Here is a 25,159-nt window from a genome sequence, read left to right as displayed (position 1 = left end):
ATCAACACGATCAATCTAAAATATTTCACGATAATTTTACTCCAAATAAAAGTAATAAACGAATTTACCTGAAAACTTCTTTGTTCGTTTGATCGAAGGTATGTCTTGAAATTCGCATTAACTCCACAAAGATCCGGATGAGTACGTACAGCACTCCTCAAAGCTGTTGTGACGTAACCGACTACGGGTTGCTGGTGAAGCCCGATTCCGCACAGTGGCGCCAGAGGTACTGTATCCAGCTGTAACAAAGTGCGCCAAGCGAAAATGTGTACCAATGTGTAAATCACCTAACAAATTTAAATCCAAAATTATACTTACAATCACTTCTGTATCTTCCTTTGAAATCGCAAAATCCACGACCAACTGCGGAGCAGCAACAAACGATGGAATGACGTCAAGCGATAATTGGACACTTGCTGCAAACCAGTCGTCATCGTAATCGGTCACGTGATTAACGCTAGTCAGCTGACCGCCCAACGGATTGTTAGATTGAATATCGAAGCTGTGCAGTTTCGCTTTGGTGTTCGCGTTTGAAGGAATAATTTCTATCCAACAAAAGTTAAAAGAGGAGTGTATTTTGCATTGTTTCGTACAATACAAATGCATATATTACCTGGTGATTGGCAAAGAATATTTGCATCAGCAGTACAAAGTTGAGGCAACCACGCCCCAGATGCAACATCAAGTTGAACACACAATTCACTGCCAGGTTCGACGTTTTCTAGTGATGAGTCGATGTAGGAAAGGGGTTGTGAGTCGCTGGTTGTCCACGACCACCTATTGCCAGATCCAGGGGTGCTTTTTATTTTCAACCAGATTTGCAAAACTGTTATTAAAGTAAATATTTCAGGAGTTATTATATAATTTTCGGTTTGAACGCTAAGTTGAATATCAATTTTAATATCAAATGCACCAATGTTAATAAAATATTAAAAAACATTTAATTACAAAATTTACGTTTCAATAGTACATAGCTTCATTTACAAACGTGGCGTCCAATTATGTGAAACCTTCATCACATCTTGTCTTATATGAGTAACTTCACCTTTGGCTCGACGCAAGAAAGACGAAATTCCGTTGGCATAAACAGCTTTGCTCGGTAAAAACAAACCAGCATTGAGCTTTTCACACGCTGCGATCGCATCCTCAAAAGTAACGGTTGAGTTTGATTCCAAGGTTGTCAACATTACACTAGTGTCGCCGAAATGAAACCAATCTAAAACGATTATGATGAAAAATGCATTTGCAATGTGTAGAAACCAGTTCTAATCTATTAGCCTAGTACCTTTGCAAAGGTGTAAAATTTGAAACAAAAAACACGTAATAGGACTGGGAATAAGAACTAAGATGTGTTTTACCATATAAGCTGCCATCAAGTTGATTGGGTAAGAATCGAAATGAGCTGTCGTAGCGGTCATCTGTGGTTAACACGTCGCCAATAATTAATCTCCCAGAATCTCTACGATAAGAAACATACAAGTTAACATGTTAGCAAGGTGACCTACATCATTTAATCCGTGTTTTCCACAAAACAAAATGCATTAGCATGCAAATTTCAATACAACAAACTTAAAGTACCTTTGTATGAAGGCTGTCACATTCCCTGAAACTTTAAACGTTGCAGAATTAGGCAGCCATCGGTCTTTCGTCATTTGGAAGCAGCAATGTTTCGATGCGCCACCTAGCGTCAACCGACTTCCCAGATAATCATCGTTTAAAGTGCACACAAACTCGTAACTCTCATGGACCGTGCGCGTCCACCAAAACGCTGGTAGATACTTTAAAGCAATTGTCCCGACCAGATTTGGGTTTGTGTCATATACTGGGCAGGGTACGATCTCGAATTGCGAACCTTGGGACAATAAGTTTACAAATGCGTCCGACAAATTTGTAAACACATTGTGTACACATATAATTACCTATCGCTGTTCTGGATTCAATAAGATACGGTTCGTCAAGCGCCCATTGTGATCGCACGTCTTCCACAGATGCCAACCCGACTATATCTGAAACAAGGTTAGGTTATAGCTTGGAAAATAGTGAAAAAGTACACATAAATATGACAACACCACAAGATGTAAATGCAACGAATTGCTCACAAATGTCAATGAACAAAGAATAAAAAGACGTGCACTTATACATTTGCTTCACTTGTGCTATCTTGTTTTTAAATTGTGCATGTTCTGCACATGTGATCGCTTTTATGTAGGAGGTGCGTTTAATCCTGGTAATACCTAAAATGTTGACAACAATACATAAAAGCTGTTTGAAGGACGGTATTGCGTTTTTGGATTACTATTCACCCTTGCTTGTATGAGCAGATTAAAAGTGTATAGAAATTGCGTCATAGCGATAATTTTTTTGTAACAACGTAATGTGTTTGATAGCGTTACGTATAAAATCAAGAAAATATACAAAAAGTGCGGTACAAACCGAAAATAAACTCTCTGATACTTACTAGACTGTTTGCAAGTAGAAGAAGCGTCCACAACCCAAAAACAAAACGTTACTGCTACAAATAATGCCTTCATTTCTGCTCAACACTTCTTGTACTGTTAAAACTTATTCTCAACCATAGTTGTTGCTGGTACAAGCTGAACAATATGATAAATGATAACATATTCTGACGACCAATAATAATTTGTAGGCCTTGAATGATGAAAAAACATTATTTATTCATGAATTCAGATCCAAATAATAGACGTGTGTTCTGGAATACCAAAAATTCTACCTTGACAACAATGCCTTTTGTGTGCTAAATAATTGGGACAAATACCTGTCTCAAAACTGATAATAACCTGAACATAAGAAAGGAAAATGGAACATACGCAAGTTCGACGTAAAGGAAAAATAGGTTTTTGAAATACAAACGATTGTTGTATGTTTACAAAAAAAGTATTTGTCTGTAAAAAAACAATTTTAAACCGATTGGTAATAGTCAACATTTGTACCATATTTTAATACCAAATACACAATGAATTTAGGTAGACTTTTCATACTGAAATTAATTTGAAAAAAAACTTCTGATGACGTCATACGCCACTCTCCACTGTTTCCTGACTGCGTCTCGACTTTTTGTTCTTTTTTCCTTTATTCTTTTTCTTCTTGGCCCCTTCGTTTTTTGATCCAGGGAGATCTGGAGCGGGTTCAAAGGTCATAGGAAGTCGCTTGCTTTTTACATGAGCCGGCAGCTGCTTATCTGGGTCCAGGGGAATATATGGAACAGTTTTAACAGTGACGAACACACGACGACCGGGGGTGGCGTATTCGCGCTGGAGGTCGTATATCACCCTGAATTAAAAAAGAGAGCAGGAAATAACTTTATTGCTCCACAAAAAAATGTGTGAAACTTTAAAAAAAATGTATTTGGATTGTTTTAGGCAGAGCATTAAAAATGTACCAAAATATTATATAAAATGGCAAATTCTTCAGTCTTTAAACAGTTGAATTTTTAAAAATACATAAAGGTTTCAAAAATAATTAACAATGAAAGTTTTTTTGTTCAAAAAAATGAAAATTTGTACATCGTTTCCTCGATTATCCTGTGTAGTTACCGAAAAAGCCAAAAAACAGTTTATTGAATTTGTATATTAGACCACACCTCCAGTTTGTCTTTAAGAAAGAAAGTAATTATTTTGCATTAAATGATGACATTTGAGCAGAAGTTATAGCAAAGTCGAATGTTATTTAAAAAAGAGAAGAAAATTGAAACATGTAGCTTCCTAATTGTTTGCGGGTTTTCGAGTAGGCATTGTATCCCGTTATCGCCTTGTATAAAATTTATCAAGAGAAAAACTACATGTGTCACGTACGCTTTTTCAGGGGCACCTCCTTTTCGTACTATAAAATCGGCAGATTCAGATTTATGCGACAGAAGGTAACTTCCAGGAGGGTATGCGGCTGGATTAGAAAGTCGATTGAAGGTTTCCGTCAACAACTTTTTCGCTTTAAAGTCGCTGAAAAAGAGCCGATAATCATTAGACAAAATTAGTGAAAATGCCGGATTTGTGAAAATGTATTAATTCAAAACTTATAAGTAGCTGTTAAGAAAGAAGAACATAAATTCATAATTGGGATCAGCCCTGAAGCGTTCATACTTCCAGTGATCGCAGTATGGTGTAACTCCTTTGAAAGGCATGACATACTACGATTTATAAGTAACTGATTATTCTAATTTTCAACAAATATTTAATCAACTAGTTTTAATTAAACGCAAGTTTTTAACAAATGGAATTTTATAAATAGGTGCTATTTTATAGCAAAAATCCAAGCATTATGCAACTTAACGTGCAATGATGATTCTCACAAAGACTTGTGAAGGTGAAACTGTGAAATTTCTAAAGCAGCAAACACGTACTTAAAACCAGTGGCAGGAAAATAAGTTCGCAACGCTGTGAGATTTTTCACCACATCTGTCCCCACGACTTTGCTCTTCAATGGATCAACACGACCTAAACACAACAAAAAACTGACTAAAACCATAAATTAGGCAAAATTGTCAAAACTTATCGAAAAAAATACAGTTTATCGAAAAAATCACAATGACAGCTCATTGATAAATAAATAATAGTTGACATGAGCAAAACTGCATTTTTTCACATTAAAAACTTTTAGCTTTACAAACCAAACAAAAAAATCATATAATAACAATATCAAGTTTGAATGTTACTTCACCCATTTACTGTTTTATTCTTTTAGTAAGTTTTGTCTCAAACAAAAATACTGTTTGAATTAAAATCAACCTGTACAGTAGCAGTCATTCGGAGATTACTGTTCTCTGCATCCAATATAATCCTGGTCTTGTTTTTGTTTTTTAAGGAACTCATGTTGTGGGAAATAAACGCAATATCTACATTGTTAAGATCTTAAACCTTAATGATTTCATTTCAGCTGTGGTTTTAACGACAAACAATTTGCTTCTGCTTTGTAACATAATGGCAATTGGCTTCAGTTTTGAAAATGCGATTGAAAGTTACTGTTATACTTACATCTGAGCAGTGCAACAGGTGGAGGTCGGAAATAAAGGTCAACCCACTCTTTACACGCATCCTGAGTTGTTAACTGCTCGAAGCCCAAGTTAGCCTGATATTCAAGTTTCGTGCGAATTGCAACTCGACTTTTAACCGGAGCCTAAAAAGCAATACACGCAACACACATATTAATACACGTGGTGGATACTTACGCTGCAATTTCAGTTAACATAGAGCGGAATTATAAATAAAAATATTTTATGACAAAGTATCAATATTGGGTGATTTCACAATTTTCATGTAAGCTTAATTGAACTTTTCCAATTTATATGTTTTTCCACCTAAAACATCCCTAGTAACAAGTCTGATTTCCTTTTGGGCATATATTTCGTCTTAAACCAAACTTTAAAAGGGGATTCAGTGCTCTACTGAAGAAAAGTTTCTCAACAATCGTGTTCTACTCACAGTACGCCAATCTCACTCACATGTGAGCTCCCACCACCACATAACCCTTCACAATGCGGCATAGCTGCAACACGTTTAGTCATGATTCACCAATTGCGCCCTCCACTGTTTAGCGTTTTATAACGTTCAAACGTTGCGCAGCTAGGCTTGGTGATCGTTTTAGTGCAATTGTGTAGCAACATTTCTATTCACCAAGCAAAATAAACTTAACTCAAGTATCGGTTATTCGAAAGAAACCCGTTGAAATTGTATGAGTTTAACCATATCTAGCCATTACATGTTTATTTTCGTTTTTCGAATCACGCAATGTACCTTCTTGTGATGAACTGTTATGTATCCATGATGTGTCCCACGAATAAGGATTCGTTTTCCACCGAACGACCACAGGGAGTAAAAACATGATTTTCCGCCATCACTTTCAAGTGACTCATCTTGGCAGCTAAAACGAAAACTAAACCGTGAAAAACGAAACAAAACTTGATATCGGGCCACTCATTTTTACACCTATTGACCAACGTAAACACTGCAAATATACATAAAGTTTAGCAAACATCGATAAAAATAAGAATGGCCATTAAATCAACTTTTTAAATATAAAATTGAAGTTTAGGATTTGTTGAAATTAAGATAATTATGTTTTTTTTCGTTTACAACAAAAAGTCAACCAGATTTTGCACAACTGCATCACATTTTTACAAGTGAACATTTTGCAAAATACCTTTCCTGTACTTTCTGCAATTCACTCATGGTCTCAACGCTTTGTTGACGAACTTTCGCTTTCAGTTCATTCACAGTATTCTGCATTCCAAGTATCTGCCCCAATATATCGGATGTCACTGATTCCCCTTTCTCGGGCGTTTCACTGACTACTGTCTTGTCATGACTTTTCGGATTGGGCAAGTTTTGTTTTACATTCTTAGGGTGTTTGGCGCGCATAGTGGTTATGGGTTTCGAGGTTATCAAGTTGGCGGCTGAAGGGTTAGGGAATGACGAAGCATTTTGAGGACGTAACTGCTTTCTTTTAGGTGTGGGTTTTGCTTTCACGGGCGAAGTACTACCTGCTGTCAGCTTTTGACTAAGTTCGCTTAGCGAAATGCCGTCATCAGATGAATCAAGATCTTTTTCGTCATCTTTATCCGGGTTCTTTTCTAAGCGGGCTCTTTTAGCTTTGTTTATCGGTTTTCTTGTTTCTTCTGCAGCTTTGCTTTTTTCTATGTTACGTGAATCTTGTTTGCGTTTTCGTGTTGCTCTTGTACTGGGAGGTGGGCTCTTTGGCGTTGCGGCTCCTTTCGCAGTAGAACGAGTTCGTCTTTTTGGAGTAAACACGGGGCTTGCATTGTGTTCAGCACGCGTTGACGATACAACCGCCTTAATTTGACTTTCAAAAACCGGATCACATGAAGCGTTGTATGTGATGGATTCTTGGGAAGTGTTGAGTCCCGCCTCATTGTTCTTGCCTTCTTCGTCATCTGTGATAAGAATTAGCGGATCCTCGTCACCAATTCCTTGGACTGCCTCCACATCTAACAAATAGCACAATCGTATATCTATCACATAATAAATGCATGATACCTAAATAAACTAGAAGGGTACTTAGCACATATTGACATGGCACATGTATACTGTATGATCAAAATCAAAACATTTATATATCCCCTATACTTATTTTACAGTGGATCCCCTATACGTTTTTTATAATCTTTGTTTGTTTCTGCAGGCAGAAACTCATGGGTCCCCACCCATGTAAAGTTGTTAATAATGCATTTCAAGAGATATGTTGAAAAAGTTTAGAGTTGCAAGGTCAAAAACAGCAATCGAACTTCCGCTTGACTGATTAATCTACGTAAAATATAACCTGTCTAAATCTCATGCAGTTAGGACATTGTTATAAGTTTGTCCTATTTGAAGGACGGAAGGGGTAAATAGTGGGACTATGGGGTAAAATCAGGGTCAAACACAACAATTAAGACCTAATAATGATAAACTTGACAAAATGACAAATCTTTATTTAATTTGGTTATTGTTTAACCAATTCACCCATTTTAGGGGGCTAGTAGGGTAACCAATGGAGGGTTCTAAAACCCACAATAACCCAACCGACAATCCTGTAAAAATTTGTCCAAATCTGCCGATGTTAAAAATTTGACCACTGGAGTCTGCAGCACTAACCACTACGAGTTGGTAGTTATGGTTCCCTTTAATGAAGGCCATAGCATTTCACCGAGGCAAATAGTTGCTCTAATTTTGATTATTTACCTTTAATTTCAGAAGCTTTGTTTTTCCATAGTGTCATAGACAATGATGAGATAGAAGGTCGCTTGGGCTTAGAAGGTAACGACAAAAAGGAAGTCACTTTTTCATTCCCTGAAAAGGATCTCTGCCAAACATCAGACTTTAATCCAGTATTTTCTTCCTCCTAAAATGTACATCAAACATTTTTTTTACAGTTAGAACCAAAAATGTACTGCTTTTTTTTTTGGATAAAAATACAGAGAGTCAAAACAGGTCTTCTGAAACAGCTTCAAAACACACAAAAAAATCAGGGCATTTAATTTTTGAGGGCGCCATGACCAGCGCATAAAAAAGGAATGACAAACATGCACAGACAAAAAGAAAAGTTTTTACTAAAGGCAAAAGGTATTTTTAATGAATGTTTTTAAATGTACAAGTAACGATATGTTTGTCAGAAAATATAAAACAGAGCTAAATTTTTCAAAAACATGTACAACACAAGCTTACCTTTATTTGCACTTTCAGTGGTTGTTCTTTTTCTGTTTCTGAATGCTCTATTTCTTCAGAATCTGAGATTTTAGTTGACCTCGTAATTTTTCTAGGTTTTTTTGACTTCCGATCATTAGAACCATCAACTTGAGGAATCGATGCATCGGACATCACATCATCAATTACAAGATCAATGTCACTGTCAGAATTATTTTCAGGTGCTCCAGACAACACACCTTCAAATTAATATGGTTAGATGCACCATTGGCATGTTGAAACAAAAACAACCAACAAATACACTAAATCAGTGGTCGGCAACCGAAAGGCCGCGGCCTGGTGCCGGTCCGCGAGCAGTATGCTACCGGGCCATATATTTTTTCAAGTTAAATGCTTTTAAACATTTTGCCCATGTATCCCAGGGATGCTGAACTAATTTAGGCATTTTTATTGATAAATGTTGGTAGTTTTTGTAAGGCTGGTCTGCAGAAAAAAATCAGTTTCAAAAGCTGTCTGCAGGACAAAAAAGGTTGCCGACCCCTGCACTAAATCATAGCGAAATGTGTTCAGGAACAATATTTGCCCCTCACTTACTGGGTATCCTTTCTTCATCGCCTTTATCTTGTTTTGTTATTGTTTCATCACTGCTGTGACTGAATTCACTTGGACTTCTGTTTCCTGGTTTTGTGTTCAACGTCTCCACGACAGGGAGGTTTACGCTTGTGTTGCTAGGTTCACTACTTGTGTCCTGACTAAGTTGTACAGAAACATACATAATTGTTGTGTCTTTATCACCAACTTAATACTAAGAATAAGGTTGACAATACAATTTTAAATGCAAAAGTTTTATCTTTAGTGTCCTATTAGCAAATTGTTGATTACTCTCAATATTGCGTTACAGTGTTTTGATGCCCCTCAAACAATAATGCATTGAAAATAATAAAACTAGTAATGCACTGAGGTTTCAGTTGGCCACAACATTTCAGGCTATAGACTTTTGGCATCAAAGCTATTTAACGAACCTCAAACATTTTTTTAACAGATAAAAACAGTCACAAAATATGAGCGGTTTAAGCAAAATCACAATGAATAATTTGTGTTAGAAACATTGATATTTGATACAGTATATAACCATATTAAAAGGCTGTGGCAAAAACAACTTGTTAACCAATTGTAGAAGTCACTTTAAAGTTTTTGTTTAAAATCACCCATATTCCAAATTTATAAAAGTTTTTAACAAGGTACCATAAAAGGTCAACAAATCATTTGCTCTGCTGTGTTATATTTGGCCAATTTCTTCATACTTTTATAATTTTAAATTTTTAGTGTAATCTAGTGCTACAAAACCTTAAATCCAGTGTTGCTTGAACATTTTCATGATTGTTCGGTGAGGGGGCAGCTGTTGAAGAAGTTACATTAGCAGGGGTCTGGTCACCATTTTTACTAACTTCTGCAAAAAAATAATATTTCCTATTGCTCTGATCATAACATGTTTTGTGCAAGCACCTTCCGATTTTTTTCTCCAACTTTTCAAAAGTTGTTTTACTGCCTGTTTAAAGTAGATTTCATTCATCTCTCGCCCATTTAGACTTTTGCTTGGGAGTGCTTTATCAATGAACAAAACATGTCTTTTTCCACCATCATTATCTGAGTAAAATAAGCGCATAAGACTAAAAAAAATCCAACATGAATTCTAAAATGTCGTTAGCAAATTAAATCATAAAAATATTGGCAATGATAACTATAAGATTATTTTCCAAACAATGCATGTTACACCATGGATGCCAGTTTGTAATATGTCAAGATAAAATTAAACCACAGAATGTCCCAAACTTAACTGACCAGGATATTCTTTGGCCACCATTGGTAGTTCCCATTCACTTTTGTGTGGTGGTAAGTTGGAAGCTATTGTGTTAAGACTACTAAGGCAAATCACAATGTCTGGTTTCCATTTAGATATAAACCTGAAATTACCAAATGCAATTTAAAATCACGACCAAAGTGAGGCATTGCTCTTAAAAATTCATTTTTAAACATAATATTTGTGACAATTGTTAAGATAAGCTAAAATTAAAAATATCTAAATAAAGTGCAAACACATAAATAAGCTGTTGCTGCCAGGCATAGTATCAAGTTTATAGAGCTCTTCTGGCAAATGTATTTTTATTCCGACGTTTCGTGCAAACACATTCCACCCATCTACAATCTGAAATTTTCACCTACACTCCTACATGCTCGTGGCAAACATCGCGATAAAATCGCTTAAGTAAATTTTTTAGGGATTTATACACTTTCAATTTCCCCAGGATAAAAATAAAAAGTTTACTAATTATACTTCACATCCTCAATAAACCTTTAGTTATAAATACCTTGATTACAAAAGTGAAGTTGCAATATTAGGAATTTTTGCCCACAACAGATAAAATACTCAAAACAAAAAAGAACTAGAAGGGTGGCTTAGCACATATTGCCCTTGCATATACACTATAACCTATTTGAAAAAAATAATATATTCCCTACACTTATTTTATATTGGGTCCCGTATCACACACTGTCTTTTATAACATTAGTTGTTTCTGCAGGCAGAAACTCATGGGTCCCCACACATGCAAAGTTGTAAATAATGCATTTCAACAAATAACCATGTGAATATTTGGTATTGTAAGGTAAAACACAATGATTGGTACTGAGCATAAATAAACATGCTATGTGGAGTGCAAACTATCTAAATTTTCTTCCATTCGGTCATTTTTAAAGGTTTTTCTATTGTATGTTCTATCTGAAAAATGAAGGGGTAAATAGCGAAAAATTAGACTAAAACACAACAATCAGCTGCTATTATTGGAAATTGCACAAGCTGTCCTAATTTCATTCAATTCAGACTTTGTTAAAAAAATTCACCCATTTTAGGGGGCTAGTGGGGTAAATGTTGGGGCTACAGGTTGGAAAACAACAATCAACAACCATAGATAGCACCCACTACAAGCTGCCCAAGTTTTATTCAATTCAGACATTGTTAAAAAAATTGTCCTATTTTGGGGGGCAAGTGGCGTAAATGTTTGGGCTACAGGGTTAAACACAAGAATCAACACCTATAAATGGCATACTCTACAAGCTTTCCAAATTTTATCCAATTCAGACATTGTTTAAAAAATTCCCCCTTTTTAGGGGGCTAGCGGGTAAACGTTGGGGCTACAGGTTGGAAAACAACAATCAACACCTAACAATGGCACAATGGACAAACTGTCAAAATTTCATCCCAATCGAACAAAACTTAAACAATTCACCCTTTTTGGGGGGCTAGTGGGGTAAATAATTGGTCTCTACTCCAAAACTAAAAAAATATCAAACCACAATAACCCAATCCACAGTCCTGTAAATTTTTGTCCAATTCAGCAAATGTTTAAACATTTGGCCACTGGAGGGGCTTTTGAGCAACAACCGTTGATGCCTCTCACGTCATAAGGCTGTTAACACCCCCTGACTGTCGACTGCAAAAACATCCACCAAACAACCCACAAACATTAGTACCGTATTTTACGGACCATAAAGCGCACCCGATTATAAGGCGCACTGTCAATAAATTGCTTTGATTAGTTTTTTGTTCATACATAAGGCGCACCGGGATATAGAACGCAACATATTTTAAGGAGTATGGGTTACCGTATAAAGCTCATTTTGACTTGTTACGTAATAAATGTAAGCAAGTCACAATAGTACAATGAGCAAAACAAAAAATGAGCCTAGTGAATATCACAGTTGCTAATTGCTTTTACCGTAGTTTATTGTGTAAGACGGTGGTTTATTTATATAATAATAGTATCGGTACAATAAAGCACTACTTGATCCATACATTAGGCGCACCGGCTTATAAGGCGCACGGCCAATTTATGAGGAAAAAGAAGGATTTAAATCGCGCCTTATAGTCCGTAAAATACGGTAATGTATATATGGTTGCCTTTATAACATCACACAAAACTAACGTTTGTGGTGCGCACCAACCACATTTTACATTTTGGGGGCTAGCAGGGTAAATACTGGGGTTATCATGACAAATGAAGCAGATGGCACATCTGCATAACTATATCTACCATCTGTGAAAGTTTCATCCAAATCCATCAAACAAAAAAGAAATCGAGTAAAATCAAGATAATTTACTTTATTATTTCAATGTCCTCAGTTAATGATTTTCTGGTCTCCGAATTTTTCTTGTAGAATTTGTTGTCTGGAATGTTTTGTCCATTAGTTGGAACATGCAAAAAGGGTCCACCCTAGAGAAAAACAAATAATATTGACAAATCAATGGAATTGACTTATGGTTCTACCTTTCAAAACAAGATGTCAACAAAATGTTTAATCTAAAAACAAATTTGTTTGCATGAAATTAGCTTCTTCAACATTGTTTTTGTACTGCATGGAAACCTCTGCAATGTATTATACTCTTGCTAAACTACCAAAAAAACAATACTTGATCACTTGCTTAAATGTATTTGTATGTTTTCAGATCAGAAAGCTGTAACTTTCCATGTACAGCAAAAATTAAACAGCAAACTAAACAATACGTGTACTTTAAAGCAGTGTTTCCCAACCTATGGGTCGCGACCCAAAGTTGGGTCGCGTGACAATTCTGTTGGGTCGCGTGTTTTTGTTGCAATAAAAGCATCTACTCTTTGTTGCAATAAAAGCATTATTTATTCCCAAGGCTATAAATTGTTGTCCAATAATAATTTTATGACATTTTGGCCTGGTAGTGGTTAATTCTGTTTGTGACGTCATAATGTTTGTGTGAGATCACTGTTAAGCGTTGTCTGGCTGATAATGCTTTGAGCCAGCTTTAACTTGGTTAAAAATAAACGAATATTATTTGTTTAATTTTTCAAATTGGCTCAGAAATTTTCGAAACGCTTTCCTGATTTACAAACAAAAATCAACCCAAAATAGTAAGAATGGATGTTTTTGGGTCGCAAGAATCCATAAACCAAATTTTGGGAAGTATTTGGGTCGCGACAAAAAAAGGTTGGGAACCACTGCTTTAAAGCATCTGAATAACAGTCTTGTCTTCCACTTGATCATAAGTGATACGTTACATGTATCTACACCAAACATTACCTGAACAGTTGCAACATGCAAACAGGTGGGAACGGGATCAGTTATAAAGGGAATACATGCAATAGGTAAAGAATCACGATAGCTGTATTTTTGATCAAATTTGTCCATTCTCTGTTTAGCAAGACTTAAATATTTCTGAAAAAAACAGTCAGTTAAAACTAACAATATATATATACTATACATGAAAAGTGAATCCTTGACAACATACCGCTACATTATCCAATGCTGGTTGACTAACATAATCATACAAATCCAAATGTTCCATTGATGTTTGGAAAGCAAATTTGGCAACTTCTTTTTGCTCAGAAACAAACTTTGCAGATATTTTTTGCAGAAAGAGCTTTCTTTTCTGCAGATACAATTATAAACAATATCTGTAAGTGTCAAAAAAATGAAATACACTGTGTTGGGATTTCTTAAACTGGAGTGTGCCACCACAAACGGATATCAAATGTTTGAAGTAAATTGCGAAATCAAAAAGTTTAAAAAAAAATCTATATATAATTCTGTAAACAGGCCCATACATACCAAATTATGGCAAGCAATATAGGCAAAAAACTAAAACTTTTGATATGGGAGATCCTTAGACTTTTAACTGTACATTAATTTTAAGCTTAGAATGATAAAAACAGAAGTGTTTAAAAGTTCAAAACATACTAGACTGACCCAATGTACGGGTAGAATATATATTTGATAAACAATGTATGACACTAAATGTTTTAATAAAATCTGCTTATTGTTTATAAATCCTGTGGTTTTAAAGGAAATGTAAATGCCAGGTAGGTGAAACGTTTATATTTTATGCATACTTCAAATCTGTTACTAGATGTATTTCATTCTCAGTTATTTATTCTCATAAACAGTGATTGTCAATGACCATGAGGGTCTGATATCGTTCAATATAATCACTCTCAGTATTGTTTATAAATACATGGAAAAGTAATGGATTTTTCTTTTGCAAAAAAAAAACAGTTTAGCCTTATTACATAAATTTTATGAACCAAACAAACACAAAAAAATCTTACAAAATTAGTTTTGTTTTTATCATTCTTTAAATAATTTAGGTATATTTCATGTTCCTGTTGTGTGAGGTTTGAGATCCTGTTTGTCATTGTAACTGTCAATGATTGTACTGGAGCAACATCCTTAGGCTCAACAGAATTAAATTCCTCCATTAAAATTGATGTATAGTCACAGCCAATCTATGAGACAAAGCAAAATTTGTCAACAACATGTAAAATCATACCACATATATATACATTTTAATTGCCAGAAATTTAGCAAATACCAGCAATTTAAGAAATTATGTGCAAAGTCTGAAAAAAACTTTTACCTTTGTTAGTAAACTGGTCTCAGCAAATTTTCTACACTGTGTTGTTCTCCAAAGTTTATGTTGATCAAGATCCAAAGTATCAAAGCAGTTTTGAACTACTTCAGTCCATTCAAATTCATCCATCTGAAACACAAGAATCAGTAACTACACTTACCATATTTGCCTTGCATCTAACACAATGGTTGCCAACTTTTTGATTCTTTACCACTTAAAGATATCATACTGTAATCACCATTCTTACCGCTGAGCTTTAATGGATAGGTGACTTGCTTTAAAAGCAAAATTGTAATTTGTAATCATACAAAGTTATAAATGTCTCATAATACCTAAAAGTTAGGATGAGGCATATGTGAAAAAACAAAATTTCTGCCACTTTTAATCAATACCTTGCATAAAAAAGCAAACTAGCAATTTACAGCAACAGTAGCAACGATGAGGTAGGCAAAAGCTCTGAAACAGTATTCATGATGGGAAACACTATGTTCTTATGAGCAGCTTGTATACTCTTATAACAGCAACCATTACATTCGACTTGACTTGTGATGTAACTTGCGACTATCACATGTTAGAATTAGAAACCACTGCTATAAAAATACCCAAAAAGAAAAAAAACAGCGCAGTGAATGACTCAAAAAAAGTATTGGCCAATCACTCACACAGTGAAAAATGCAACTCACCTTTCGAAGATAACTGCAATGCTGATTGCTGAGCAAAGAACACGAAAATGAAATCGTATTTACTGCGTCAAGCATTGGCAGTCGGGAAAGCCCCGCCATCAAAACAGCAATAAAAGCCTGAGATTTAAGGACCAATAATCTCTAAAAGCACTCTATTTATGGGCGCCAATTTCTACGAAAATTCGAGTTGGTGAACATAAAATTAAACTCTTATTGATATGTCATTATTACGTATCACGACAAGAATAGCTAAATTCAAACTCAAGAGAGAACAAATTCACGTGCAACGTTTGTGAAGAGCCACTAGGGATGTGGTGAGGATTTGTAGTGGAACTAACACTACAATCAGGTTTTATTGCCGATGCAGGTTAGCCACAGAGGTCATGCGGTATTTACATGTTAGCCACAGCGGCCACGGTGGTCACAGCGGTCACGTGTTATTTACAGACATCACATAAACAGGTAGAACTACTAAAACTGAGCTTCAGCTTTGGCCCGGTCTGAGAACTTCTGGTAGGTGGCGCAACGGAGCATAGGCGTTTATGGTGCTGTTACAGCAGTTTGGGTTTACAATAAGAATAATTGCTGAGTCAGCACCATAAACGTCTATGCTCTGTTGCGCCACCTACCAGAAGTTCTCAGACCGGCCCAAAGCTGAAGCTCAGTGTTAGTAGTTCTACCCACATAAACAATTGCATTGGGGTTTTTCATCCACTAGGTGCCGCCACATTCCGCCTTTAAAACAAAACCTGTCACTTACTTCATTAGCTCAAATAATGACTGTATCTACTAAAACTATATTGTATTGTAATGGACGTGTAACATATTGGCTTGTAAACATAGGCGCCGAACACGGGTATGCCGGGTATGCCAGGCATACCCGGACGAAAACCTCGGGTATGCCGCATACCCGAGAATTGGACCAACGCTAGTCATGCGTTGTATGCTTTTTAGAAATGTTTGACCAATACTGTTCCGTAACAAACACAATTGATTTCAATCGCGATTATTGTTTCACAACCCATGAATTATTCGCATTCATTACAATTATGACAATTGCAACGTCTTCAAGAAGCATTGGAATTTGAACATTAAAGGGTGGTAAAAAATAAAAACGAAGGTGTTGGCGCTCGCTTAGAGGAGAAGGGGGAACGGTGCTGCCCCGGGTTATACGTTAACAACCACGTGATAAAAAAGTTTAGCTGTGAACATAGTCCAACCTTTGGCCTAACTGCCATTACAACGACTGTCTAGTTAAATCGAAAAAACAACAACAACAACGCTTATTGTTAATACCGTACAGTTGGTACTTTTACAAAAATTATCGTGTCAGCTTGTCAAAAATTTCGGGCAGTTTAGAACATCGTTTGAAGTACGCTCAACTTTAAAGTTAATAATGCGTCACGCATACAACTCAATGCGTTAAATAGGCCACACGTTGTAAACCAGGGGTCGGCAACCTTTTTTGCACTGCGGACCGCTTTAGAAAGTGAAATTTTATCGCGGACCGGTCTTCAAAAAACTACAAATATTTAGCAATAAAAACGCTTAAATTAGTTTATCATCCCGGGATACATGGGCAAAATGTTTTGAAGCATTTAACCTGAAAAATTATACGGCCCGGTAATAAACTTGTCGCGGACCGGCGGTTGCCGACCACCGTTGTAAACAAAACAAGCGACTTTAAAGCGTATAAAACGATCATATTGATGGCAAGCGTATGCGTAAAAACAAAGCATTTTTGTAATAGTTATTACAGAGAAAATAAATGTTAAATACTATAGTAATTTGCGACGTCCGCGCTAAATCGTTTTTATATTTATTGTTCTGCTTCCCCGTAATTTTGTCCTATTTTTTGAAACGTGCAACGCGGAGTTACCGTGCACCAACATGCGTTTAATTGCAACAGTAGCAGGCGGTGGAATTACGTTGTGTAAAGCTTATACACTGCAAGCTTTAACGTAGTCTCACCATATGTAGCGACAGGAAATGAAATTAGTATTTCATGACGTCATTTTGTGACCTCATATAATATGGCATACCCGGGAAAAATTAAAAGTCAGCGCCTATGCTTGTAAATAAATTTACAAAGCCTTTTAAAACGATTTTTTTCTTATAGCCTACCTGCGTTTTATTCTATCCATGTCATTAAATGTGCCCCTATCGAAAAGAACAAATACTCATACAAAACAGATTCCGCAAGAGTTGTAGAGGGCGAAATCAAATACAGCATTTCGTTTATCAATAACAGCAAAAATTTCTGCGATTTTATCGGGAGCTTCGACAAACTAGACTTCCTCAATAAGCAACCTAATCGTATTGATCAAGTCAGTTCAAACGTGACACATTTTTGTGTGGGGATCAATTAGCGATTTGTGGAAATCAACGTGTAGGCATGTACCTACTTCTTTCTACGCTTCTATGACAATTTTTTTAGCTGCACAGGTATAAACTTTGTTTTTTTATTTGTAAAATTTTGTAAAAACATTTGCTTTTTGTATGTTATTGGAAATTTGTTATGCGTAAACACGTTGTGATATTTATTTACACAAAGCACCAAAACAAGGAAATTGCGTTTCGTTGGACGAGTTGATTTTTTCATTTTAGTGCTGGAATAACCAAAGTATTTTATCGCTAAATGTGCTTTTAGCGCATGATGTTGTCTGATGTAGCCTACTTTCTATATCTCTCTAGACCTGCATTTGAACAATCATGTGATCAACACACTACAGCATACAATGTTATAAACCCACGAGGACAAGTGGCTAAAGATACGTGGGCAAGACCCTACACGACATCAAATCGGAATACATACGTAAAACCAACGGTAAAAAACACATATTTGTTCACAGCACACACACTTTGCACACTAAAAACTTAAATATATTTGACTAAATTTCTATTCAAATTTATTGTTTGCAAAACTGCTTTGATTAACAACTTAGGTCAAATTATACTTCTAACGTTCCCTTGCACACCCGTATTCGTTGGAAGGCTATACATGAATTCTTCAGAAACTACTTTTTCGCTGAACACTTGTTACTATCTCACGACACCATAGATATAATATTATTGGATATTTCAGTAAAATGGTTTCCTGTCGATGGCATGTTATCACAAAAACAACTCAATTTCGCTTTCAATGTAAATGTCAGCTTCCGCCAAAGCTTTATCTGTTCCGATGGCACGAAGACATTTTGCTTGGAAGTGATAGTTCGGGCCCAAATGCACTTTGCCAGTTTTTTTCGGTACTTTAATAAGTCTGTGGTCAAGCTCTTCACGAAACCATGTTAGTGCCTCGGAGAATTTTTCACAGGAACAAAGTGTTTTACCGATGTTGTGCATATTTGCCGCCACTTTCAATTCAAACCAATCTTTCTCGCGAGAGTTGTCAGTTAAAATCCGATGAGCGGTGTACAAATCCTCCGTGGCAAGTGCATACTCGCCGTTTCGGGTAAGCAGCTCACCGCGCGTGGATTTAACTTCGGCGGTGATGATTTTTAAATCCCTTCTGACAACTTTGCAGTAGGCAGGCATAACAAACGACCAATTGTTGATGTCGAAAAAGAACTTCATCACCCTATTGATCTTTTCATGGAAGATGGGGATCTGTTCAGCAATTAAAATCATAGCCTTTAAGTTTTTGATTCGTTCGAACCACCTGTTTATTCCGATTGCCAAACCTTCGTTGCTAAACAACCCATCATCGAAACCAAGAACGACTTGGCGAACAAATTCTTGATTTTCGACATATATTTTTAAATCTACTTCTTTCTCTGGCAATGTCATGATAAACCCATCCATCGCCGATGAAATGTCGTCAAGTTCAATCAACAACTGCTCCGTGTTGCTAGTATCCGGATTTGCCAAATACGATGCCATTGTTCGGTTAAAGGACGACACGAAATCCGCCACACAATGAAGAGTGTAGACAACAGACGGTAACAGGTTAATCAACCTGACATCCTTTAACGATGCTTTAAGAAATGTTTGTAGGTTTTCCATAGCTCTCTTGTAGTCCCTGTAAGCATCTTTTTGTTCCGCGAAAAGCGTTGTGTCAACGCCTTGCGGGGCGTGTGTTGAAGTGTACGTATCAGCAAATAGCGCAGTGCAGCCTGCAAACATATTTTTCAAGTTTTCGATCTTTAACTCGAGGTTTTCTTTAGAGTGGAAAAGTTTGGAAGCTTGTTTGTGCTTTAACACTGCATCAAAAGATTCAAATATTGTTAACAGATGGTTGGTGCCTGTTCTGGCAATTTGAAGAAAGGATATCTTTTCAAAGTGGTCATGTCCTTCGCTGTCTTTAAGTAGTCGAAAGTTTTCTGTTTCTTTAGGTTTACCGAGCAGCGTGGTTTGAATTGCAAAGCGCATGGCAGGGTCGACTTTCGGCTCTGATGAGAAGGATATACTTGTAGATTCTTGCATTACAAATGGATGTAAATCGCGCCACAATGTCTGCGCAATGTAAAAATAATCACAAATGCTCTCGTTGCCGACAGCGCTGATAATATCTGACATTTCTTTTCCGTCATCCTTCGTAACCAAGTCTGTCTCTGGGACTTGCTCACCGGCTGCCATGTAAATCTTAAGTCGGATTTCTCCAGCTAAAGCGACTGCGTATTTGAGATTGTGACCCGCTTCTGCTGGCAACTGACCACTTTCAACCAGCTCGTCCACAATGTCAAAACAAGACGAGCTACGAACACCGAACAAGTTGCCCAAATGGCTGATGGTAACCGATATGCCTCTGTAAATAAGGAGCTTTATGTTTCGCTTGCTGAAAGGCGTACACAGCTCATCGGCGCCATCAAGCGTTTCCATGCAGTTCTTTATCCGTTCCCGAATCCAATCTTTGCTCATGCGAAGTTTGTTATCCACCTGCGTTCTGTATTCCTCATGCAGTTTGAAATTTCCCGACACCAAGCGCGATCGACTCAGCACATCGGCCAAGTGATATCCATTGCGCAGAGCTTCGTCGTGTTCTAAAAAACGCGCGATTTCGTTCACAGTTCCTATCAGCTCAACTTTAAATGGTTTGTCGGTGGTCGGGTCTCGAGAGAGGGGATGTACCGAAGCTGCGGGCATGTTGCTGTCAAACCGGACGCCGAGACTAGTAAATTTGTCGTAGAACCAGTCCTTGGATTTGCGATCACTGTAGAAATCATTAAGCAAAGGAATTCCCAGCAAGCGTACGGGTGTTTCTCCTAAGTTGATAATCACGAATTGAAACAAAACGATGTAGAATCGAAACCTTTCTAAGATCTCGTCAGTGCGTTGGGAGATAATAATGGCGTTTTCGAAATCAGAAAACGGACTGCCTTCCATACGAGCCACTGACCCGAAAACCAAGTGAGCAAACTCACAGGGCAACTCGGAATCGAACAGAACTTGACAGATCTTATCAGATACGTACCGCATAATATCTATGTAGTTTTCATTACAGTATATAAATACTTTTTTTGTAGCATCAATCTTTTTTTGTTCTTGCAAAAACTTATTTCCTTTCTCTGTAACTTTGGGAATATCTGCAATTTGCTTTTCAACCAGTTTTCGCATTTTCGAAACCTTTTCCTTTAACTCAACTACAACTGTGAAAAAATCAACCTCGGTATTTTTTGCCCCGCTGTCTGCCAGAAGTTCTTTCCACAATTTCAACATGAAACCGTCTGTAACGTCATTTTTTGAAAGGCGTACTTTGGCTGCAGCAAGAAGGCCAGCGGCGTAAAGGTAGTTCCGCTTTTCCTCACTGCGTATTCTATAGTAATGATGGGATAACTCGATCATAGCGGCAGAAGACTCTTTAGTGTTATCTTCGATGTAAAACCCATTTTCCAAGCAACAACAACCTCTCAACTGGTCAGCCAATTCTTGTCCGTTCTTTTTCGGTTCCATATCCATAGTCTTACCATTCGATTAACAAACTTTTTTTACAAATATTCCCCCATACAAGCTATGGACAAAGGTCGTGCAAGGATAAATTCCTGTTTTTGTTTACTGCTGAGATAGAAAAACCGTGTTTACTTTTAATGTTAATTGTCAGTGGATATTCCAACTTAATTCTACATTTCATCTTCAGCCTGACTGTGACGCTTTAAGTGAAATCAAGTGAAAGCGGAACGGCAGGTTCGAATTTCATTAATAATTTAATGGGTTTAGATTTTAGAACAGTGATTCTCAACCTTTTGTGGACCGTGGCCCCCTAAAAGTAACCTTTTAGCCTTGTGGCCCCCTTCAAGTAACCATGTAAGACCTGTGGCCCCCTCAAAAATTTAAAATGGCAAACTCGTGTTGGAATTTGGTACTAATTTCGGCTTTAAACAGGTCGAATACAGTAAACAAGAATCTGTCATCGTGAAAAACCTTATTATAGACAAATAGTGCGTGAAATAGTCGATTTAATTAGGAAATAAAGGTATTTGCAACATACACTTAACTATGCGGATTAAAAAAGAAAATGGCTTTTAGTGGGTGTTTCTGGTGAATCTACACCTGTGGACCCCCGGAACACAGCTCGTGCTCCCCCTGAGGGACCATGGGCCCTGGTTGAGAACCACTGTTTTAGAACATAGTCTTACACTTACAGGAACAATATAGGACAATAGCGGACAACTAGACGTCCTCCACATCTGTATATACCACCGTGTTTTAGATATGTCATTTCATTCCAAGGACAGTTTGCTAATAACGCTACACAAAACTATATGACAAATTTTATTGGCGTGTAGGTATTTCAACGTAAAGCTGATAATAATACATCTTCTCAGGGTATTGTTTTTAACTTTGTTGGTAAGGTTCTGTATCTATTCCTGTCTTTGTGCAATATCGTATTAATTAAACTATTAAAACACACACGTTCTTCGAATATTTGGGTGTAGAACCATTAAAATATAATAAGCTGCCATGTCTTTACTACGACTTTTATTATGTATTTCGATACCTATCTTATCTGACAGCTGCGCAAATAAAACCTACATTCTAACTTAGAAGTCTTCACAACTTCAGACATCTGAGAACCGAAACCTGTGGTTTTGCGTTTTTCTCTGCCTTTGCAGCGCTTCATTGAGTAACGACTGGCTGTGATTAAATCGTGACGCTCGTGTCCTGCCTCTAGTTTCGTGTTTTCGTGCTGTAACAGAAATGTCTTAAGATTGCGTGTCAGGTGAGAAAGAACTTTCCGTTCCCTTTTGCTCATGGGCGTCGTATTTGCTCAGGGTCGTTTTGTATGTGTTAGCCGATGATGAACAATAATGCCACAATATTCCACAGGCAGGCAACAATTGTGCAGTATTTGCATATCTCAGTGCATGTACTCTTTACAAATGTTTTATTTGCCGAGTCGCTTCACAATGTAGATAGCTCAGGATAAAATCAAAACACTTTTCGGCCAATGTGTTGCAGCTCTTATAAAAGCCAACCTTGGGACAAAAAAATCACAAAAAAGTCAAGTTTTATTTTTTTTTATTTTTTTTATTTCTTACATATATTTGTAATATGCCTAAAGCAGCAGCAACAGCAGCAGCATTTTTATTATTAATTTATTCAAATGGATTTGTGTAACTAAATTTTTATTTACCAGGCAACGGAACACGGTGATTCAATTTGTCAGGTGTATTCACAAGCAATAAGTCAATCGATTTTAATTCATCTTCTTCTGTCACAAAAGCTTATTTTACAATAGATATAACAAAACTTTACAAATATACACCACAAAAGTTAAAACAGACTGCAAAGCAAGGTAAAATGTGAAAATCAACTGAAAAGTCCGACTGAAAAAAAAAAACACAACACGACACCGACTGAAAAGTCTGCTCACAACTTAAATTTAAACTAATTCAAGGCAGCTTAAGTTATGAAAAAGCAACTAACTTAATATTTCGCCTTAACAAATTAGGTATTCGTGTCGTAAGGAAATTTCTTCCATGCCACTGCACCGGCTTTATACACGAAGTTTGATAGCCTCAGCCGGTGTTTGGAAATAGTTTGTCACTGGGAAATTGCTATTGCGGTTGCCTAGAAAACCCTAAAAAACAAAGTTTTTAAATCAACTCCATTTTTTTGATTTCAATTCGTTTTAATTCTTACTTGATTTCCGTCGTTGTTAATTGCATTTCCCCACATGCCATTTTTGTCCATGTACAAAATCTCAAACGATGTACCATATTGCAAGTGGTTGTTCCGTCCTTTTGCAAGTGGTTGCGTTATAACACCAAAAATAATCGTAAGATTGTCCAAGGCCACTTCAATCCATTGATTTGCATTAGCTAAAAAAATCTTATTTTTTTACGAAATAAAACTTAACAAAAAAGAATAGTTTCGACCATGGGTATCTAGTACATTGTTCCTAATAGACCCTTTTAAATATTAAACAAGCGAAGGGGTACACGCATGGACTTTTTATAAATCTTTACAAACCTACCCAATTTGCGGAGAAACGCACAGACTTTTCTGTAACAAAAACGTCACCAAGCATTACGCTAGGACCTAGCGGCTAGGTCAAAGAAAATCTTTATCATGTCACCAGCCAGCGCTTTAATCGGTGTTCAAGTTATTTGATTTTATTGACGTCAGTGGGTTAAAGGTACATTGCTAAAATTGCTAAAATGTCCGTTAGGTGAGGCTAATGAGCATATATATTGTGTCAAACATATTACCGGTAGTTGCTATTTGGTGGACTTACCCTTTCGTCCAGGGAGTCGAACTGGAACTGAACCCGATCCCGCGAACCCGTTTGGGCGTTTTTTTTCATCAAACCCAAACCGCTAATTACAATTTTCTAAAAACCCGAACCGGAGTTGAACCCCATATTTGGTTTTGCGTTGGACCCGGACCGTAACCGAACCAGTAAAAATGCAGTCTGTATTATGTTTTGTGATTTTGTTTTAAAACAGCGCACTGCGGGATACGCGAGATAACACTTACAGGGCGTCTCAAAAATCACAGTACACAGTCAAAATTCATTTGGAGTTTGATAAGGCCAAGTAGATGAAGCGTAGAATTAAAATTAAACGAATAAAAAATTGAACCGGTTTAAAAAACGCAAACTGGGTTGGACCAGATAATTTGACCGAACCTGAAAATATGTTTTTTAAACCTGAACCCATATGACAAGCGGTTCGACTCCCTGCTTTCGTCCGCTAGAGAGTTTGAATCAGGGAGTTGAACCGCTTGTCATATGGGTTTAGGTTCGGTTTAGGTTTACTTTTTATTGTTTTAAGGGGTTCGGGTTTGGTTACGGTTTTAATAAATATGTTTTTTCTGGTTTGGGTTTTGTTCCGGTTTAAGGTGGCTGTACACAGACTGCGTATTCCGTCAACGTGCGTAAACGCATGCGAAAAACGGTCCGTATTCTGACGTGCGTAAACGGACCGAATTTACGTTCCGAAAGTGGCTGCGTTTGGTGGTATACACAGGATCCGAACGATGCGACGTTTTGCTTGAATGCGTCCTACTCCAAATCAGTTGTTTCGCTGTTCAAAGAAGGAACACCGCTAATTTCTTGCATTTGGGTTATCACGGTGGTGGTGGTGGGATTTTAATATTGCTAAACTCGAACACACCGACCAAAAAAAGTAATTTAAATAGTTTACAATCGACATTACCCAACCTACCCTTGGCATTCGCTGGTGTCAAAACATGCTCAAATAAGATAGCAGTACAATAACATCGCTAATGGAAAACAAATGTCACAAAATATTTGTATTTTTTTTCTAAAAGACACTTTTAAAGCAGACAAAATAAAAAAGTACAAACACACAGTGCATATGAGCGAAATGTTTAAATGGTAAAATTGGGGATGAACAAACACTGAAAGGACTTTTTTGTGTTTTTACAGAACGCTTCGTATTTCTAAAGAATTTCATTTGCTTTTAAAAACCCTCCTGTACCCT

The 25,159-nt window shown here is 36.9% G+C and overlaps 1 protein-coding gene across 3 annotated transcripts; it reads right to left on the bottom strand.

Annotated features, from left to right (window-relative positions):
- Nucleotides 1-2,655: 2,655 nt before the first annotated feature.
- Nucleotides 2,656-15,386, bottom strand: LOC145224614 (uncharacterized). Of its 3 annotated transcripts, none has more exons than XM_080091151.1 (18): nucleotides 15,273-15,386; nucleotides 14,596-14,718; nucleotides 14,288-14,464; nucleotides 13,471-13,611; nucleotides 13,263-13,397; nucleotides 12,312-12,424; nucleotides 9,996-10,117; nucleotides 9,660-9,800; nucleotides 9,501-9,603; nucleotides 8,748-8,905; nucleotides 8,175-8,392; nucleotides 7,692-7,851; nucleotides 6,154-6,958; nucleotides 5,748-5,874; nucleotides 4,989-5,130; nucleotides 4,358-4,451; nucleotides 3,813-3,956; nucleotides 2,656-3,291 (listed from the first exon to the last, which is right to left on the bottom strand). In XM_080091151.1, the coding sequence occupies exons 1-18, from the start codon at nucleotides 15,369-15,371 to the stop codon at nucleotides 3,033-3,035; spliced, it is 3,261 nt and encodes a 1,086-aa protein (XP_079947277.1). In that variant the 5' UTR covers nucleotides 15,372-15,386; the 3' UTR covers nucleotides 2,656-3,032. The 3 variants fall into 3 exon arrangements, with proteins under 3 accessions (XP_079947277.1, XP_079947278.1, XP_079947279.1); XM_080091152.1 differs by having other exon boundaries at nucleotides 9,501-9,600; XM_080091153.1 differs by lacking the exon at nucleotides 15,273-15,386 and adding an exon at nucleotides 14,982-15,098.
- Between the last annotated feature and the right edge of the window lie 9,773 nt (nucleotides 15,387-25,159).

The sequence above is a fragment of the Phallusia mammillata genome, chromosome 4, assembly GCF_965637545.1.
Source record: "Phallusia mammillata chromosome 4, kaPhaMamm4.hap1.1, whole genome shotgun sequence".
Taxonomy (NCBI): domain Eukaryota; kingdom Metazoa; phylum Chordata; class Ascidiacea; order Phlebobranchia; family Ascidiidae; genus Phallusia; species Phallusia mammillata.
Note: the sequence above shows the minus strand (reverse complement) of the source record. Positions and strands in the feature narration are given on the sequence as shown.

Bases quoted from the DNA above. Each gene is read 5' to 3' on its own strand.
- LOC145224614 (XM_080091151.1), bottom strand. From the start codon at position 15,371: ATGGCGGGGCTTTCCCGACTGCCAATGCTTGACGCAGTAAATACGATT. The intron at 12,425-13,262 runs GTAATGTTTGGT...GTTTTTCTCTAG, and splicing joins TGCATGTTGCAACTGTTCAG to GGTGGACCCTTTTTGCATGT. The intron at 9,604-9,659 runs GTGCTTGCACAA...ATTTTTTTGCAG, and splicing joins TTGGAGAAAAAAATCGGAAG to AAGTTAGTAAAAATGGTGAC.